This window comes from Rhinichthys klamathensis, unplaced genomic scaffold (assembly GCF_029890125.1).
Source record: "Rhinichthys klamathensis goyatoka isolate OS25496 unplaced genomic scaffold, OSU_Roscu_1.1 h1tg000486l_1, whole genome shotgun sequence".
NCBI classification, from domain to species: Eukaryota; Metazoa; Chordata; class Actinopteri; order Cypriniformes; family Leuciscidae; genus Rhinichthys; species Rhinichthys klamathensis.
The window spans coordinates 483,368-504,019 of record NW_026606973.1 but is presented as its reverse complement, the minus strand read 5'-3'; the positions used below and the strand labels follow the sequence as shown (position 1 = coordinate 504,019).

At 40.8% G+C, this 20,652-nt stretch overlaps 1 protein-coding gene across 4 annotated transcripts; it reads right to left on the bottom strand.

Annotated features, from left to right (window-relative positions):
- Positions 1–2,815: 2,815 nt before the first annotated feature.
- LOC130072348 (E3 ubiquitin/ISG15 ligase TRIM25-like) lies at positions 2,816–18,822 on the bottom strand. Of its 4 annotated transcripts, none has more exons than XM_056237414.1 (5): positions 18,677–18,822; positions 15,423–15,979; positions 14,405–14,500; positions 13,726–13,959; positions 2,816–2,976 (listed from the first exon to the last, which is right to left on the bottom strand). In XM_056237414.1, exons 2-5 carry the CDS (start codon positions 15,975–15,977, stop codon positions 2,818–2,820), a joined length of 1,044 nt encoding a protein of 347 aa, XP_056093389.1. In that variant the 5' UTR covers positions 15,978–15,979; positions 18,677–18,822; the 3' UTR covers positions 2,816–2,817. The 4 variants fall into 4 exon arrangements, with proteins under 4 accessions (XP_056093389.1, XP_056093390.1, XP_056093391.1 ...); XM_056237415.1 differs by having other exon boundaries at positions 13,726–13,947; XM_056237416.1 differs by having other exon boundaries at positions 14,405–14,479.
- Between the last annotated feature and the right edge of the window lie 1,830 nt (positions 18,823–20,652).

The following is a 20,652-nucleotide window of genomic DNA, read 5'->3' as shown; positions in this document are numbered from 1 at the left end:
TCCAGTGCCTGTCGAGGCGGCAATCCCCGAAACCCGGTGGTGGACACAGAAAGTAAGGGATGCCGTCAAACTGAAGAAGGAGTCCTATCGGGCCTGGCTGGCTTGTGGGACTCCTGAGGCAGCTGACAGGTACCGGCAGGCCAAGCGGACTGCAGCCCGGATGGTTGTGGAGGCAAAAAATCGGGCCTGGGAGGAGTTTACACTTCTCAGCCTCCCCGGGAAAGTCTATGCCAGGGTACTGGAGAGGAGAATACGGCCGATAGTAGAACCTCGGATTCAGGAGGAACAGTGCGGTTTTCGTCCCGGCCATGGAATGCTGGAGGGTTCATGGGAGTTTGCCCAACCAATCCACATGTGCTTTGTGGATTTGGAGAAGGCATTCAACTGTGTCCCTCGCGGCATCCTGTGGAGGGTGCTCCGGGAGTATGGGGTCCGGGACCCTCTGCTAAGGGCTGTCCGGTCCCTGTACGACCAGAGCAGGAGCTTGGTTCTGACTTGTTCCAGGTGCATGTTGGACTCAGGCAGGGCTGCCCTTTGTCGCCGGTTCTGTTCATAATTTTTATGGACAGAATTTCTTGGTGCAGCCAGGGGCCGGAGGGTGTCAGGTTTGGGGAACACACAATTTTATCTCTGCTATTTGCCGATGATGTTGTCGTGCTGGCCCCTTCAGACCAGGACCTTCAGCATGCACTGGGACGGTTTGCAGCCGAGTGTGAAGCGGCTGGGATGAGAATCACCGCCTCCAAATCCGAGGCCATGGTTCTCAGTCGGAAAAGGGTGGCTTGCCCACTTCAGGTTGATTAAGAGTTCCTGCCTCAAGTAGAGGAGTTCAAGTATCTTGGGGTCTTGTTCACAAGTGAGGGAAGGATGGAACGGGAGATTTACAGATGGATCGGTTCAGCTTCTGCAGTAATGCGATCGATGTACCGGTCTGTCATGGTGAAGAAAGAGCTGAGCCGCAAGGCGAAAATCTCGATTTACCGGTCAATCTACGTTCCTACTCTCACCTATGGTCATGACCAAAACAACAAGATCCCGGATACAGGCGGCCGAAATGAGCTTTCTCCTCAGGGTGGCTGGGCAATCCCTTAGAGATAGGGTGAGAAGCTCGGTCACTCGGGAGGAGCTCAGAGTGGAGCCGCTGCTCCTCCACATCGAGAGGGGCCAGCTGAGGTGGCTCGGGCATCTGTTTGGATGCCTCCTGGATGCCTTCCCTGTAAGGTGTTCTGGGCGCGTCCCACCAGGAGGAGGCCCCGGGGAAGACCTAGGACACGCTGGAGGGACTACGTCTCCCGGCTGGCCTGGGAACGCCTCTGTGTCCCCCCGGAAGAGCTGGAAGAAGTGTCTAGGGAGAGGAAAGTCTGGGCATCTCTGCTTAGACTGCTGCCCCCTGTGACCTGGCCACGGATAAGCGGAAAAATGGATGGATGGATGGATGCTTAGATATTTTAGATGTTGTGGCTTCTGTCAAAGTCAGGGAAAAAAAGGTCAAATCGCAGCCCTGGTTGAACAGTACAACCGTGCTCTTATATTAGGCAGGAGTGTAGCAGGGCTGAACGCAAATGGGTTAAAGATAAACTACAGGGCCCGTATTCATAAAGATTCTAAGAATCCTCTCAGAAAACTCTTAATTTAGCTTAAAAACGTTTACGTAGGAGTCTTAGCTTAAAAGCGATTCGGGACTGATCTGAGAGCAACTCTGAGTAAGGAAAAGGCCAAAACTTTCATCTTAGTAAGGAGGCGGAGTTGACCCCGTTGATGTATGACACAATCTTTTGAAGACTGTGATTGGTTGGTTGTCCAAGAAGGAAAAAACTGTTTTTAGCCCTGAAATGGTTCTCTTCCTACTTGAAAAATAGGACTTTTTCAGTCAGTTTATGGGATTATTTTTCTACTGTTGCCCCTCTTGTGTGTAGGGTTCCGCAGGGCTCTATATTGGGACCAATTTTATTCTCCCTTTATATGCTCCTCTAGGTTCTTTTTTTGAGAAATTTGGGATTCAGTATCATCTGTATGCGGATGATTCACACATTTATTTACCACTGAAACATGGGCATAAATGTGTCATTAAGTCCCTGCGTGACTGAGGTTAAGTGCTGGGTGACGAATAACTTTCTCCAATTAAATGAGGATAAGAACGAGATGATTTTATTTGGAAGTAAGGGGTGTGTGGATGATGACTGCCTGGGGTTGTTTCCTGGGAAAAAACTGTCTAGCGTGAGAAACCTTGGTGTCATTTTTGACCGGCACATCAATGCTGTTGTTAAGAATAGTTTTTACCATCTTAAAACAATATCTAAATTGAAGTCTATCCTCGTTTAAAATGTAAAGGTGATCGGGCTTTCTCTGTTGCTGCTCCTAGGCTCTGGAATGACCTTCCTTTGTCTGTAAAATCTTCTCCTTCATTGGGTGTTTTTCAGAGTGCGCTTAAAACGTATTTGTTTTCTTTAGCATTTGAAAATACTTTGTAAGCTATGTATGTCATATGTTTGCATTGTTTTTATATTTTGTTTTTTAATTTCTCTTTTATATTTTTCTGTACAGAACTTTGGTTCCACTTATGGTGTTGAAAGTGCTCTATAAATAAAGTTGAGTTGAGTACATAGACTACATTTAGTAAGTGGTTTTATCATACCAGTCTAATGCTAACATGGCAAGTTTGTTATGATTATATTTTTCAAACAGTGTGAGCTTTTGCAGACTGAGACAAAATAATTGTGGTGATCACCAACTTTTTATTCAACCCATAATATTCCTTGAAAAACGTCATTTCTAACTTAATAACAAACAAAAAAATCTATACACTGTATTTGATATTCACATACCAGTTTGACTGAGTTTTTCTTTTAGAGTCTCATCTAGAGTGTTCTTCAGTTCAGTCAGAGCTATGAACAGAGAGTTCACATTCACATCAGAGTCAATCCTGATCTCAGTCCAGTTCTTGGTGTTTGGACGAGTGTACAGGGTTGAGCTCACCTACAGCAGGAAAGAGAGAAGACTGTTAAATATGATCATTATTTTTAAAGCAGTAAATTCAATATGTTTTACACAGGAGCTTTCTAACACAGTTGAGGCAAAACCTCTGTATGAATACGGATGGATATCACCGTACTTCCTCGAGTTGATAGATTACATGAAGAATTGCTTATATATTCTGTATTAAAACATTTCTGAAATATTTAAAAATGCAAATGAAGCATTGTCTAATTGAATATACACTGATTTTATTAAACATCCAGAACAGAAATCTGAATATTGAATAAAGCCAGGTTCAACATTCTGTTTGATTTTGTTGACATATTAGAGTTTTAAAAAATGACTGAGGGGATTTTGGATTTTTTTTTACTCCATAAATCAGAAAAAAACAAAACAATTTTTCATCATGTTTGTAGGAATTAGATGTTGCATAGCCTCTCCCTATGGAGGATCCCTTTCCCACTCTACAGTTAAAACGTTGTGAATTCCGGTTCGCGTACCTACCCCGAAGTGATAAAATAAATCAAAATTCTGTATCAATTTATAGGCAAGACAAGTAGTTTGTTTAGGCATGGTTTGTAGGGAATTACACCTGCGCACACATCAAACGGACATAACTATAGAATCAATTCCTAATGCGCATGTGAACGCCATCAGCGTTTATCACAGGTTCAGTTTAAAGTCTGTTTAGAGAGAACGGCGGCGTCTTAGCGGCCCCTAATTTAATAACAAATGATCATTTCGCCGGAAGTGAATCAATCAAAACTAACTTTAGCTGGAAATAACATTATTCAAGAACCGCTATAAAACCAAACCAATCTCTGTTACCTTAAATTATATGTTTGTCTCTGTAAAGCTGCTTTAAAACAATCTACATTGTTAAAAGCGCTATATAAATGAAGATGACTTGACTTGGCTTGACTATAAATCAGGTGAATGATATATGAACAAACCCCTCAGTAAAAACCTTTAGAATATAGACAGTCACAGGAATAAAACTAAAGTTTGGTGTGTGTAAAGGCCCTTACACACTGAGTCAGAAATGTTCGTATGCGTTTTTTCGTATTCGTGATTCGGTGGCTCTGAATTGTCAAAACACCATTCAAACTGCTTGCTACGAATGTGAAAAACGCAGAAAATCAAACACGATCCGATTTTTTTTTATGACGGACGAAAGTTTCGGAGGCAGTGTGCAATCGTGATTGACATAACGTGAGGTCGTATTTATTTTTTAACATGCAACAATTTCAGACGCGAATTTCGGACTCTCGGTGTGCAAGGGCCTTAAAGCTGCAGACATGGAGATTTCTGACTGAGGGTTATTTTAGTTAACTGAAACTAAAACCACACACATTAAAAACACCCTGGTTTCCCCCACAATCCCAAGACAGGAACATTTATCATTTTCACTTAGTCTAACTGAAACTACAACTGAAATAAAAAGGAATAAAAACTATAGACATTTAAAACATAAAAGAAATTATACAAATGTCAAAAAACAACTAAATTATTAAAAATGTAACTAAAATGAAAATGGAAAATACAAAAATATTACATAAAATAACTGCTAAGGAGAAACAACTTAATGACAGAAAGCTGAACATAATCAGTTAACCAGGAGACTAACTAGGATGCAATTAAGACTAAACTAAACTCTGGGCCGGCAAGTTTCGATCCCTTAGAAGCCTATGGAGGAGTGATCCAGCTCTCAGATTTAATCAAAAATATCTTAATTTGTGTTCCGAAAATGAACGGGAGTCCTACGGGGTTGGAACAACATGAGGGAGAGTAATTACTGACAGAATTTTAATTTTTTGGTGAACTATCCCTCTAATTAAAAATGATGGATGACACTAGGACACTGCAGGTGCAGAGAATCATGTTACCTGAGATATATTTTTTTAAATGGGTGTGGCCAAAGATTTTTCCACCAATAAAGAGATGTCTCCGGTAAAGATGATTCTAATGATAGTGGCTGCGTCCCAATTCGCCTACTTGTACTACGCCCTAAAAGTATGTACTCTTTTTGTGAAGAAAAAGTATATACTTTTGAGTGTGTAAGAGTAGGCAAGCTTTGGGACATACTACTTCGTCATCTTTAACGGACAGATCTGTCGCGTGCATCCTATCACCGTAAACTGTCCTGTCAATCATCTTTCACAGTTAAAATCCTCTATTCAATCTAATTTAATTTCTTACTGTTTCGGAGAGAAATGTTGTAGCACGTTGATCAGCCGTCAGAGTGTGCATCGATCTGCACTTCGGATTCTGACAGGAAATAGTAGACCATCCGGGTCTCTTTGGGACACTCATTTCAACATACTATGATTTGGGACGTACTAATTCTATTTTCGAATACTATTTAGGACGGATAGTATGCGAATTGGGACGCAGCCAGTGAGATCTCGAGGCGGAGCAAAAAAGAATAAGATAGCTGATTGGCTACCTAGTGATAAGAAAAAGGTATAAAACCTGAAGCCTGACCATTGCAAGTCTGATGTACAGATGGCCAGCTGGCATCTCAATTTGTTGCTTGTCAATAAAGTTAATTTTTCTGAGACCTGAAACTTCGACTCCGAGAAATTCTTTGAGACCCGATTTGAGGATTTTGAATTTGCCACAACACTTTCACTCTTGCCCTTCTTTCACAATTTATCCCTTCCCTTCACTCAGTTCAATCAGAATGAATACATAAAAAATACAATGTTCTGTCAATGAAAGTGAATTGACAGTCATGTTTGGTATCATTTAGGGCTGCAACTAATGATTATTTTGATAATCGATTAATCGGGCGATTATTTATTTTTTCGATTAATCGATTAATCGGATAAAAATTCAATTAGATTTTTTGTTTATTATAACTAACTAAAAAAACACAAATAAGGGTATTTATGTGTAAAAGTGTACTTTAAAAGTGCAAAAGCAATTAAAGTTTTAGTTTTAAAACAATTAAAACAATACAAATGCTATAAAAAGAGAACGGAATGGAGGTACGCAGCAAGCAAACTGGCTTAATTAAAAGGACAGGAAAAATGATGCATTAGTGCACAAGCATTCGCTGAAAACACCGAGTACAGTGACTAAAAAAAACAATCTTTTACTGCTGCTGTTATTAACTGCCTTTATATTTAGAGCTTCACTTTGTAAACACCGTTTTAATTTAACCTATTTCTGCGGCAGCGCTATTTTAAAGGTGGGGTATGGGATTTGCAAAACGGCCGGCAGATTTTGAAAATACACAACTCGAAAGGTCCTACCTTCTTTCCTCCAACGCTGGCCCTGACTCGCTCGAGGGGGATGGGGAGGGGGGTATGGTACGACTGTTTGATTAACGCACTTACTGTCCAATGATTCTAGGTGGTCTTGGAAATGATTGGCTGGAGTTTTTCGAGTCCTGCCCGTTCCACAGCGCAACCTGATTGCGCAACCTGGTGCTCGAGACAAAATACAGACATCCCAAGTCTCCCGAAAGTTCCGGGAGTCACCCGCATATTCATAGCGGCTCCCTGATGCCCGCAATCTAGAGCACGCAAGCGAGACAGAAGAGACTGTTCTCCGAACCGTGTAGCTCGCTCGGGGGGAGAGACCTTACGTGTGTGTGTGTGTGTGTGCCTCATGAAGCGCATGTAAGACAGAGAGCATCATGATTGGCCTGTTTCAACCAATCACAAGTAAACGCTTCCCGTGACGTAAGCAGAACAACTAATCGATAATGACATTTGTTGACAACGATTTTCATAATCGATTATTATCAATTTTATTGATTAGTTGTTGCAGGATATACAGAGATACTAATATTAGCGTAGATGCCAGGGTATCAGGATTTATGGGAAGTGTTCCCGGTTCCGGCACCTAATCTATGCAGCCTAACATTGAATTATAGAAGTCTATAGTGTGTTATGTGTATGCCAGGTCAAAGAGATGTGTTTTTAGTCTAGCTTCAGACTGATCTCATGAAATGGCGTATGTATGACACGCCAATTCGTATTTCCATTTTTGGCGTGCTATCAACACGCATAATCGCTTTTCAGCGTGTTTATCAACGCCGTTGACTTAACGTTACATTACTGTAGATATAAATATATGACCTACCCCAACCCCGTCCCTAAACCTACCCGTCACTGGGGTTAATACCATTTATGAGTCTTCCCCTACCATCCTAGGAAAAACAATATCGCTCCACAGATGTATATATACATTTTGCTTTGTTTCGCTCGGACATTTAACGGCGTACACATACACGCGGAATCACTCAGACATTTAATGACGTAGACATACACGCAAAAGATGATGGTTCGTTTCGGCATGGTCATACACGCGGATAGCTCAAAATGCGTATAGATAACACGCCACTTGACTTGAAAGTGGCGTGTATGTTTACGCAAAGTCATGATGTCATGTTGCTAGCTTTGAACTGACAGAGTGTGTCTGCTTCCCGGACAATGTTAGGGAGACTGTTCCAAAGTTTTGGTGCTAAATAGGAAAAGGATCTACCGCCAGCAGTCGATTTTGATATTCTAGTTATCAACTGGCCGGAATTTTTAGATAGCAAAAGACGTGAAGGTCTATAATGCGTTAAGAGCTCGCTCAAGTACTGGGGAGCTAAACCATTTAGTGCTTTGTAAGTAATCAGCAATATTTAAAAATGTTTAATAGGGAGCCAATTCAGTGTTGACAGAACCGGGCTAATACGGTCATACTTCCTGGTTCTGGTAAGAACTCGAGCTGCTGTGTTTTGGACTAGCTGTAGTTTGTTTATTAAGCGTGCAGGGCAACCACCCAGTAGAGCATTACAATAATCTAGCCTTGATGTCATGAACGCATGAACTAATTGTTCTGCATTTGTCAATGAGAGCATATGACGTCATTTAGATATATTTTTAAGATGGATAAATGCGGTTTTACAGATACTATTCACGTGACTTTCAAATGAAAGATTGAAATCAAAGAGCACACCCAGGTTCCTGACCGACGATGAAAACTTGACAGAGGATCAATAAGACATCTCTCATTTACTGCTACAAACTGATAACGGTCAGATAAGTATGATTTAAACCATGCTAATGCAATTCCACTAATGCCAACATAATTTTCGAGCCTATTTAAAAGAATGTTGTGGTCAAAAGTATAAAATATAGCACTAAGATCGAGTAACAACAATAGCGAGATACAACCACGATCGGATGATAAGAGCAAATCATTTGTTACTCTAATGAGAGCTGTCTCAGTGCTATGGTACGGTCTAAATCCTGACTGGAAATCCTTGCAGATATCATTTCTTTCTAAAAAGGAACATAGTTGTGATGATAATGCCTTTTCTTGTATCTTTGACAGAAAAGGTAGATTTGAGATCGGTCTGTAATTGACTAATTCTGTACAAACAAGTTGCGTTTTTTAACAAGTGGTTTAATCATAGCCAGCTTAAAAGTTTTTGGTACGTATCCTAGTGACAAAGATGAATTAATGATATTGAGAAGAGGATCTATGACTTCTGGAAGCATCTCTTTCAATAGCTTAGTCGGTATAGGGTCTAACATACTGTACATGTTGTTGTTTTAGATGATTTAACGAGTTTAGAAAATTCTTCTTCTCCTATAGCAATTTATAAATCGAATTTTTCCTAAGGGAGACTATAATGCACTCCCTGATGCGATACTGTAGTATTGCATTGTTATAATTTTCTCCCTGATATTATAAATCTTGTAAGTGAAGAAGTTCATAAAGTCATTACTGCTGTGCTGCTTGTAAACTTCTGGGCTTGAAAGCTTTATTTTTCGTTAGTTTAGTAACTGTTTCAAATAAATACTTCAGGTTTTGTTTATTTTCTTCTAATAGGGTTGAAAAATAAGCAGATCTAGCAGCTTTTAAGGCCTCTCTGTAAGCAATCGAGCTCTCCTTCCATGAAATGCAAAATACCTCTAGTTTGGTTTTCTTCCAGTTTCTCTCCATTTTTCTGGCTGCTCTCTTAAGGGCCTGAGTGTGCTTCTTGTACCACGGCGTTGGACTATTTTCTTTAATCTTCTTTAAGAACGGAGCAACTGTGTCTAAAGTGCTGGAAAAAAAGAGAGTTGAAAGTTTCTGTCGCAATATCGAGTTCTTCTAAGCTATCTGGGATGCTGAGATGATGAAACTGATTAGGAAGATTATTAATAAAGCAATCTTTAGTGGCAGACGTGATCGGTCTAACATATTTGTAACACTGAGTCGGCCTTTGCAGCCTTGGTTAAATGAAGTTCACACAAGACTAGATAATGATCTTAGACGTCATCGCTCTGCTGCAGAATTTCAACAGCATCAACATTGATTCCATGTGATAATATTAGATCTAGAGTATGATTACGACAATGAGTAGGTCCTGACAGGTGTTGTCTAACTCCAAATTGAGTTAAGAATGTCTTTAAATGCCAATCCCAATGCATCTTTTTCATTATCTACATCTATATTAAAATTAAGGGTGCTCCGATTGATCGGTCACCGATCATAATCGGCCGATAATTGCTTTGGGATGTGTGATCGGCGGTCTCTTTAAAGGCCGATCCAGAAAAGCCGATCTGATGACGCAAAACTCGCGAGACAAATTTTTTACGCCCTGGTAAAAATGGCTTCACCGGTCTGGCAATTCTACAATAGGGCTCTCAAGTGTCAAGCTGCAAGCATTGAGCGTGACAGTCACTCATTTCGGTCTTTTGTCACGCTCTCCCGCCACACATTGTATTTCTCACGCTGAAAAACTATTTGTACTATATTTAATATGCCGCAGCGGCCAAAACTCTGGCCGCGCCGCTCTCACTGTGGAACTGGCATGAATCAAGTGCGTTTCCTCTGGTGTTGTTCGTCGAGCTACACAATAGCCAATCAGAAAATAGCACTATTGTATCTGGGTAAGATTTAACGCAACAACCAATGACAAAAACGTATCCAACCCCCCCATCAAAACTGAATATGTTCATCAGCGGTTACAGTTATATCAAGCAAGGATACGTTTGTGTTTTATTTTGTGATTACACCGGAATGAATAGAGTCCGCAACGGCGATAGACTGAAGCGCGCGTCCGAGTGAAGACTGCGCGAGACACAGAGCACTGTATCCATGCAACTGATCGCCGCGGCAACGAGCGCGCAGCTTGAGTTCAAAAACACATTTTAGCGCTAGATTTCTTATTTAATAGCGAACTAAATGAATGATCTGCTAGTTAACTGAAGATGTTTTATTTATTTATATTAGGTACATGGTGGGACAGACTCACTGGATCTAAAAAAAAATCAATCTAACCATAGATGTGACCAGTAGTGGTGGCTTTCTTAATCTGTTTAAAATAATTTTGCAAGGGTTCTTCACACACACACACACACACACACACACAGCTGTGTTTTTGTGATATATGAGGACATTCCATAGGCGTAATGACTTTTATACTGGACAAACTGTATATTCTATTCCCCTACACTGCCCCTATCCCTAAACCTACCCATCACAGGAGACATGCTGCATTTTTACATTTAAAAAACCCCATTGTTTTTTATGTTTTTTAAGCTATTTGAAATATGAGGACTCATGCAATGTCCTCATATATCACGTGTAAGTTGTAATACCAGTGTAATATGCATGTCATTATACACATTTGTGTCCTCATATATCACAAAAACAAGAGCACACACACACACACACACACACACACACACACACACACACACACACACACACACACACACACACACACACACACACACACACACACACACACACACACACACACAAAAGGTTTCTCTACCTCTCTCTTCCTCTCTAAATGCCCACAAAATCTGACTAAGCATCCCAGAAAAAAGCAAAGTTATAGATACAGATATGGAAGTTGTTAGTTTTTTTTTTTTTTTTTTTGCTGTGCACTTTACTACCTGTGGTCCTTTAAGTGTATTAGAAAAACTGATGGCTGACTGACTCAAAACATTATTTTGGCTATAGCCTTTTTTGTTGCTGTTTTTAGTTTAAGTAGTCTAAAGCTAAATTTAAAGACTCAGATGTTCTGTCTTTTATTAATTTTATTTTATATTCTACAGGAAAGTTGTATGTCAAGCCCTAAGCTGCTCCCAATAACCAAGCTGCTATGTTAATACATGTTGCTTGCAAAAAAATACACAGGTGTCAATTCATTATGCATTGTCTTCTCTTAAATGTAATACTTAATGTACATTGTTGTTAAATATAGTTTAATAAGTAATGCTACATGATAAAAATAAGTTTTCAAATAGACCCTGTAATCGGTGATCGGTATCGGTATCGGGTGATACAGCTTCCAGTAATCGGCGATCGGTGATCGGCCCCAAAAATCCTGATCGGAGCACCCCTAATTAAAATCACCAATAATGAGTACTTTATCTGCAGCCAGTACTAACTCTGATAGAAAGTCAGCAAATTCTTTGATAAAGTCTGTATGGTGCCCGGGTGGCCTGTATATAGTAGCCAGCAGAATTCTCAAACGTGATTAATCATTTTACACTATATGTTGTTACATTAACCCTTTCACACGTATGTTTAAAATATTCTAACTGACCCCCCAGCGTGAGTTTTTCAAGGCGACCGTTATTTAGAACTTGTCACTTTAATGTTTCCATGGTGACGCGTCATTGCTTGTCACGTGACACAGCACAACCACAACACAGCGCTGAATGAGTGTTGATCTGCTTTTATGTCATTTTTCCTTTTTTATTAAAAATATTCACAAATGTATTAGCTATAGCATGAAACACTGATATTCCGATTGTCAAATATGTGCAAGTGGATGGGTTTTGTTGTTTAAACATCTTTATAACGATCGCGTTAGTTGAGCTGTATGCACAATAGGCGGCGCCATTTTAGTTTGTTTTACAGTTCAGAGAATCGGATCTGTTGGATTACAACACGTCAATTCCTCCACTTTTCACGAAATACATGAGTGGCCGGTGAACTGGGAGAAGAATAGGGTCAAATGTAAAGCTACTTTCACAATGTGTATCTGAATATTATAATAGAAAGGATTATTATTGCCGCTTCCATAGACATGAGTGTGTATTTTACAAACTCAAAATCATTGTTTTGCTAGTACGTATGTGTATTTAAATGTCTGAAACCTAAAATAAACATTATGTGGTTGAAAACACTGAATAGTTGTGATATATGACAGCACTGAGTGCGTCCGTCTCTGGCTCAGCGCCAGCCAACGCGCGAAAGCACGTTTGAATTTAGCAGTTGATCACGTGATGCACTGACCGTTCTAATCACACCGGTGTGATCGTACGCTCCAGGGACCAGCCAAGACTGATCACACCGGTGTGATCGTACGCGTGAAAGGGTTAAGCACCAACACTTAAAAATAATTATATTTGAAACTAGACTTCTTAGTAATTTTGAAAGTATTACTATAAATTACAGCAAGACCTCCCCCTTTGCCTTTCAGATGAGGTTCATGTTTATAACAGTAATGGGGGGTTGGACTTATTTAAAGAAATATAATCGTTTGGTTTTAGCCAGGTTTCTGTCAAACACAGCACATCTAGGTTATAGTCTGTAATCATATCATTAACAATAAGTGCTTATGAAGTAAGGGATCGAACATTCAGCAACCCAAGCTTTATCATTTGCTTATTTGTATTATATCTGTTTTCTTATTTGTTGAACATCAATTACATTTTTAACCTTAGATGGGTTTGGAAGTTTTCTGTGTTCCTAATTCGGGGAACAGACACCGTCTCTATATGATGATATCTAGGTGAAAGAGGCTCTATGTGATGGAATTTATCTGACCTTGGTGACGCTAGGCCGCTAGCAGACGGTCGGTTTAGCCAGTCTGTCTGTTTCCTGACCTGAGCCCCAGTTCGTGTTTGAGCTCTAAGACTATGTGCCATATTACTAGAGAGAAGAGCAGCACCATCCCAGGAGGGATGAATACCATCTCTTTTCAACAGGTCAGGCTTGCCCCAAAAACTTTTCCAATTGTCTATAAATTCTATATTATTTTGCGGACACCAATTAGACAGCCAGCCATTGAGTGAGGACAATCTACTAAGTATCTAATCACTCCTGCGAACAGGAAGGGGGCCATAGCAAATTACAGTGCCTGACATCGTTCTTGCGAGTTCACACACCTCTTTAACATTCATTTTGGTGATCTCCGACTGGCGGAGTCGAACATCCTTAGTGCCGACGTGAATAATAATCTTAGAGAATTTACGATTAGCATTAGCCAGCACTTTTAAATTAGCTTTGATGTCAGGCGCTCTGGCTCCAGGCAAACATGTGACTGGTGGCTGGTGTTTTCACGTTTCATGTAATAGAATCTGCAATAACTAGGGCACATTCAACAGGCTTCACAGTGGGTGTTTCACTGAGAGGGGAGAATCTATTTGAAGTTGTAATCGGAACAGAAGAGCGGTGTTTTGTCCCGCGACTACAGCGCCTCACCGTCACCCCTTTGCCCTGCTGCACGGGCTCTACTACAGCCGGAACCGAACAATGTAGAGAGTTCACTAAGCTAGGCGCATCCAAAGCAGTACACATTTTTCTGAATTGAGAAGAGCAAAATGCGTCTCTACAACATATGTCGTTGTCACAAATTCTAACTGAATCTGAATTCAACAGTTTTGAGTCTGCTGTAAACAATTCTGATTTTCAACATGCCAGCAAAGATTAATTGAGTGAGGGAGTTCTGAGAGTGTTAAAGAACATTGTTGGACCAAACATGGACATGTTTGTCCCATAATATTGTTAACAGACCTGTATGACATGGAGATGATCGTCAGTGTGTGAGAGCTGCTCCAGCTCAGTGTTTCTCCTCTTCAGCTCAGTGATTTCCTGATGTATCTCTTTAATGAGATCTTCAGCCTGTTTCTCTGCTGCTTTCTGCTGTTCCTCCATCATCTTCATCAGATCAGACTGACATCTCTCAATGGAGCGAATCAGATCAGTGAAGATCTCAACACTGGAGGATTCCGCTTTCTCTGTGTTTCTCTGATGATGAGAAAAGTTATCTTTGTTTTTCTATTCCATATTCACATATTATTTACTGGGATAGTTCACCCCGAAATGAAAATTCTATCATCTTTAATTAACCTTATGTCACTTAAAATGTGTGATTTTCAGTGAAACAAAAAAAAATGCATGCTGCTCTTGAGGACCAGCTGTTGAAGCACTCCAATATAACTCCTTCCAACAGATTTGTGCTCTCTGGGAAAAAATCATATGTGTTTGGAGCAACATGAGGGTTACTAGATGATGTCAGAACTCACAATTTAATTCAATGCTTTTATTAAATAGATTGAACTATTATGATGCATATTTTTTTATGTATTTTTTTGCTAGGATAGTTAGAGAGTGAACAGAAAGTGAAATGGGAGAGGGGGATCGGAAACGACCATGAGTCAGGGTATGAACTCGGGTTGATCGAAGCACAAACCTTTCTCAGCTCTACTGAGTGCTGGATCTCTTGAATCTTCTTCTTTCTGTCCTGGATCATCTGATGAATGTCTGTCTGTGTCTGAACCAGCTGATTCTACACACAGAGAAAAACAGACACATTTATCACTGAATATAGCTTCCCATCTTCTTACAGTCTTATTTCTTTTTTAAATTCAAAAGATAAATTCAAAATTGTAGTTTGAATCTTTTTGTCCATGTCTGACTGTTTTGAGAGTGACAAAATCAGCTTTTATCAGATGTAATGAACGGTTCTTCAACATGTCAATACACAGTAAAGAAAATGTCTAGGTTACTAATGTAACCCCCATTCCCTGAAGGAAGGAACGGAGACGTTACATTGAACTGAACTGATGTATTGCGATCTTGCATTAGATCCCAATCACCTTTGAGTGCTAAAAGAACAGAAAAAATAAGTCAATGTGAGATTTGCATTGTAAGCCACTCCCCGCTCCTGGGTAAAACTCTGACATTAAGTTTTCTGCTGAGGGGCAGAGACAGGGTCCCGGCTGTTTCAGCGGAGGTACAGGCGTTGTGTACAGGCGACTAGGTTACATAAGTAACCTTAATTAGTTTTCTAGCAGTCAGTCACGTTCGACGTTCCCAGTCATCCAACCGCGGGACATGGTTGGAGGATTCCACTCGACATCCGGTCCTCTGCAGGAGCACCGAATGAGATGCCAGGTCCCCCATGGGACCGCGGGGATTCACCCGGCAGGAGAGTCACACCAACAAAGGAACAACTGTGTAACAACATCTGCTCTGCTCCGAAGCAAAAGCTTAATGTGTGAGTTTGCACGCTGCCTTATATAACTGGAAGCTGGAAGTGGCTTGTCATGCAAATCTCTTTCGCCAATGTGCATTGGCTTGTTCTGTTACTACTGGATGGTGATTGGGCTAAAATATGTCAGTTCAGTCCGATGTAATGTCGAACGTGACTGACTGATAGGGAACTGAATTTCATGTGGTGTTTAAAGTGCTTTATTTGTAACTCTCACCTTCTTCTCTCGACTCTCCTCCTCTATAGGAACAGTGTTGTGAGTCCTGTGTTCTCCTTCAGTGCAGGACAGACAAACACACGTCTGATCATCTCTACAGAACAGCTCCAGAGGTCTCTCGTGTTTCTGGCATATATAATCCTCCAGATTTTCCACAGCATTGATCAGTGTGTGTTCATTTAGACATGGGAGACTGAGATGAGGCTCCAGATGAGTCTCACAGTAAGAGCTTTGACACGTCAGGCAGGTCTTCACAGCTTTCTGCTTTCTTTCATCACAGAAGTCACAGAACACCTCAGTTTCTCCTAGATTGAGCTTCTCCTTAAAGTGTTGCACAACTTCTCTGAGTGTTGTATTGATCTTGAGCTTAGGTCGTCTGCTGAATTTTTCTTTACAGAGTGGACAGAAGCAGGTCCGTGAGTTCGGCCAGCTCTTGCTCAGACAGGTTTGGCAGAAGTTGTGTCCACATGCAGTGGTGACTGGATCAGTGAACACTTCCATACAGATGGAGCACTGGAGCTCCTCATTTAGTGATGGGCCACTGGAGGATGCCATGGCTGAAAAGATAAGTAATGTTAATATATCTTCTACATTGCTGAAGAGAGCTACTTTCATAATACAATTAATGTTCACTGAGTAAATTAGTTTGTGTTCTAAAATCTATGTTGCATGTGTAGCCTGTGGGCCTGGTTAGGATTGGGTTCCTTCAGTTTACGCTCGTTCTGACTCTTTCATTTTCATGTTTAATCGCGTCACTAATTGGTGGGTGGAGCGGGCATTTAATAAGCCATCAAACGCGATTGAGGCAGGCTTCTATATAAACACCTGGTGTCCTTAAACTGGGACATTGAGGTATGTTTAAAAGCGTTTTTCTTCTGTCGTTTTTCACTGTGGGTTAGATTGCCAAGTGAGTGTTTGTTTTAATAGTGCGTGAAGGAGCCGACGCTGATTGAGCCGCGGCGCGCCATTGTCTTCCTGTCTGACCATGTATGGGCGAGCGAGCAAAGTAATGCCAAACTACGTCCGCGTTTAATAAGCATCGGCTGGAGACTGACTGCAGTGGGATGTTTACATTCAACTAGTCTTCCCCTTTTTCACTGTGAATGTTACGACAGGTATGTCTTGAATTAAGTTCTGCCTGTATTTCTTTTCCCTTGCTGTTCTAACTACTGTGTGTGTATTTTGTTTGTATCCAAAGACGTACATCTTGAGATTGACCACCTTTTTTTATATGGCCATTTTATCCTGGAAGATGTGACTGCATCTAAAAACGTGATTTGTATTGAATAAAGCCTGATCAAACAAATATTCTTAATGATGTGGTTATTGTATTTTCAGATCTGTGCAGTTACCCTTGAGTTGCTAGCTGCTGTTCTCCATACTGTGTGATTGTGTATGCTGCTTATATTATAGGTAGTTTATGTTATTATTTCTTTTTTTCCTTTCCTTTTGTTGGTTTGTTTTCCTCTAGCCTGTTGGCTGTAGCTGTTATTGTATGTGGTTGTATGAATTGTGTGTCACAGGCTAGAGTGGGTTTATTTATTTTATTGTTTCATTTATGCCCAATTCCCCTTTTTGTTTGTAACCAGCCCCGGTGTTAGTGGAGCCAGGGTAACTCCTGTATAAGAGACCTCACTGGAAAGCGGGTTTCCTTTTTCTTCTTTTTCTTCTTTTTCTCTTGTTAAACGAAGAAGTTTGCAGTGCCGTGTATGGTGAACCTCAATGCCTTTTAACCATATTTATTAGAGTGCTGTGAGTGTGCAGTGCGTAGACCTTTAACTCTAGTGTGTATTACTTCAAATGAAGTCTGTGTTTTTTGTTCACCGGTGGTAGTGCGAACTTAGCCTTCCCTTAGTGTTTTCTCGACTGCTTTACTGGCTCCCTTGCGGATGGCTTGGTATTCCCTAGTTATGTTTATTTGTTTGATTTATTTTATTTTTTTGACCAACCAACATCTTCAATAATTCCTCAAATATTGTATTTTTATACTTTTCTAAGAACCTGTGTTTGTACATTTTATTGGGGTAGAGTTCCCCTTGCTCTAATACTGGCACTAACTAGTTTAGGCCAAGGGGTGGCGTAGTCAGTTGTACAATCGGGTGCCACACATGGTTAAAAATTATAATAACTCAAATCTGTACTATGAACCACTGTCAAGCAGTCAAAGCAGCCATACGTGCCATAAACTGGCGTATATGAGAAAGCAGTTTCTGACAGGAAGTCCCTCCATCACTTACTCTAACCTCACTGAGCCTATAAGCTCCGCCTCTAACTGCCAGTCTGAGACCATGTGCTTCAGATAAATGTAGTTAGATCTATTGGGCTGCAGAAGAATCATCTAAATACAGAAACTAAATGTGTCACTGGGAGCCATAGTACAATAAAAGACAACACAGAAAGGGGTGAAAGTGTATTTTTCAAACACATAACCCACTAAATAAACATCTGTAAATACCACGTGTCAGTTTTGTATAACCCTCTACTGCACACATTTTGATGGTACATGATAAAAATGTGTTCCACATCATTTCTTGGTTCATTTGGGAACATTTTATTGATCAAATATTTTTTCGTTGCCTAATGATTAATTGACATATTACAAGAAAATGGTCAGAGAGCAATACAAAATCACAAATATTTTTTAAATATGTGAAGAAATCTACCAACTATATTTAGAGTTTATATTGTGCACTAATATGTGATAACGTCCATACACATTGTTTAACAAAGACAAAGACAACGTTGCCCTCAGGCAATGAAAGGAAAAACTAAATGAACTGAACATGCAAAATAAGTAATAAAACTTCATAAAACCTTCTCCTTCATTCACACACACATGTTTTATGTACAGTTCATGTCATTTTAAATAAGATTACTAAAGCAAATAATCTTACTTTCTTCTCACACCATGTGCTCCTGTGACTATGTGTCAGAAAAGGAAATCCCCGCTTTCAAATAGTGCTCGACTCCCACACCTTATTAGACTGTTCTTTAACTGTTTAAGAAAACTTTAAACACTGTGCTGTAGAGGGTTAATAGACATGTGACTTTTACTAGAAAAGTCATCATTCTGATTTTTCATTTTTTTCATTCTGCCGCCAATTCAAGTACTTCCTGTTTCTAAAGTCGCTTAAGTGTGACATGACCACAAATAAACAAACTTTGATTTACATCCAAAAAAGAAAAGCCATACAGTACTTTTACCAACAATTGGATTAATTTACTGAACTAGCTCTTACATTTCCATCACTTACCTGTGAGTGAATATCAGATCTGGTCGTTGATTTCCGAGTTTCTGAAATTAAATGATGTTTGATGAAGCCTCCTGTTCATATGTTTAGCTTCACTTTCACTTAAGTCTTTACACACTTGCAGTGATGCTATAGCTCCACCCATAATCATGAATCAAATCAAATCAATCAAATCCTTTATTGTCACACAACCATATACACAAGTGCAACATTGGGTGAATTTCTTGGGTGCAGTTCTGACAACATAGCAGTCATGACACGATGGGACGTATAACAATTTACAGCAAACATCAGATTTACACAATTTACATAATTTAAACATCTAATGTGCGCACAATTATTAAATAACAAAACATTAAATAATATACAATGTACAATATACAATAAAATATACAATATAGGTGTTTATACATACAGATACACATGTGATAATAAAAGAAAATATGTATGTAATATACAGAGGTTATGTTGTGCTGTGTTGACAATTAGACTGTTTATGGTTTTGCTCATGAAGGATCAAGAGTTTAGAAATCTAATTGCTTGGGGGAAGAAGCTGTCATGGAGTCGGCTGGTGTGTGTCCTGATGCTGCGGTACCGCCTGCCTGATGGTAGCAGTGAGAGCAGCCCATGGCTCGGGTGGCTAGAGTCTCTGATGATCCTCCAAGCTTTCTTCACACACCGCCTGACATATATATCCTGGCAGGAGGGAAGCTCACCTCCGGCGATACGGCTGGCAGTGCGCACCACCCTTTGCAGGGCTTTGCGTTGACGGATGGTGGTGTTGCCATACCAGGCAGCGATGCAGCCAGTCAGGATGCTCTCTACAGTGCTGGTGTAGAACTGTGTGAGGATGTGGCGGTTCATCCCAAACTTCCTCAGCCGTCTCAGGAAGAAGAGGCGCTGATGAGCCTTCTTCACGATGGCCTTAGTGTGGACGGACCATGTGAGTTCCCCATGTGGACACCGAGGAACTTGAAGCTGCTGACTCTCTCCACCGGTGCTCCATTGATGGTGATGGGGCTGTGATCTCTGTCATTCCTCCTGAAGTCGACCACTATCTCCTTGGTTTTGCTGATGTTGAGGGAGAGGTTGTTCTCCTGACACCAGTTTGTCAGAGTGAGCACCTCCTCTCTGTAGGCCGTTTCATCGTTGTCGGTGATCAGACCTACCACCGTCGTATCATCAGCAAACTTAGTGATGGTATTGGAGCTGTGGGTTGCCACGCAGTCATTTGTGTACAAGGAGTACAAGAGTGGGCTAAGAACACAGCCCTGTGGGGCTCCAGTGTTGAGGGTCAGTGATGAGGAGATGTTGCTGCCCATTCTAACCACCTGACGTCTGTTTGACAGGAAGTCCAGGATCCAGCTGCACAGCAAGCTGTTTAAGCCCAGAGCCCAGAGTTTCACATCAAGCACGGAGGACACTATGGTGTTGAATGCTGAGCTGTAGTCTACAAATAGCATTCTCACATATGTGTTCCTTTTTTCCAGGTGGGAGAGAGCAGTGTGTATTGTAGATGCAATAGCATCGTCAGTGGAACGGTTATTGCGGTATGAAAACTGCAATGGGTCCAGTGAGGGAGGTAGAACAGAGCAGATGTAATCTCTGACTAGTCTCTCAAAGCATTTGCTGATGATGGGGGTCAGAGCAACAGGACGCCAGTCATTTAAGCAGGTGATCTTAGATTGCTTCGGTACAGGTACGATGGTGGATGTTTTGAAGCATGTGGGGACTACAAACAAGGAGAGGGACAGGTTGAAAATGTCCGTAAAAACACCAGCCAGTTGGTTCGCGCACTCTCTGATGACGCGGCCCGGAATGTCGTCTGGACCAGCGGCTTTACGGATGTTCACCCGTCGGAAAGATCGGGTTACATCCGCTACAGAGATGGAGAGTGTACTAACCTCTGTAGCTTCAGCCGCGGGAACTCTCTCCTTGAGGGGGGTGTTAGTTCCCTCAAAACGAGCATAAAAAGTGTT

Bases quoted from the DNA above. Each gene is read 5' to 3' on its own strand.
- LOC130072348 (XM_056237414.1), bottom strand. From the start codon at position 15,977: ATGGCATCCTCCAGTGGCCCATCACTAAATGAGGAGCTCCAGTGCTCC. The intron at 14,501-15,422 runs GTGAGAGTTACA...CTCTGTGTGTAG, and splicing joins AGGAGAGTCGAGAGAAGAAG to AATCAGCTGGTTCAGACACA. The intron at 13,960-14,404 runs GTTTGTGCTTCG...TCTCATCATCAG, and splicing joins ACTCAGTAGAGCTGAGAAAG to AGAAACACAGAGAAAGCGGA.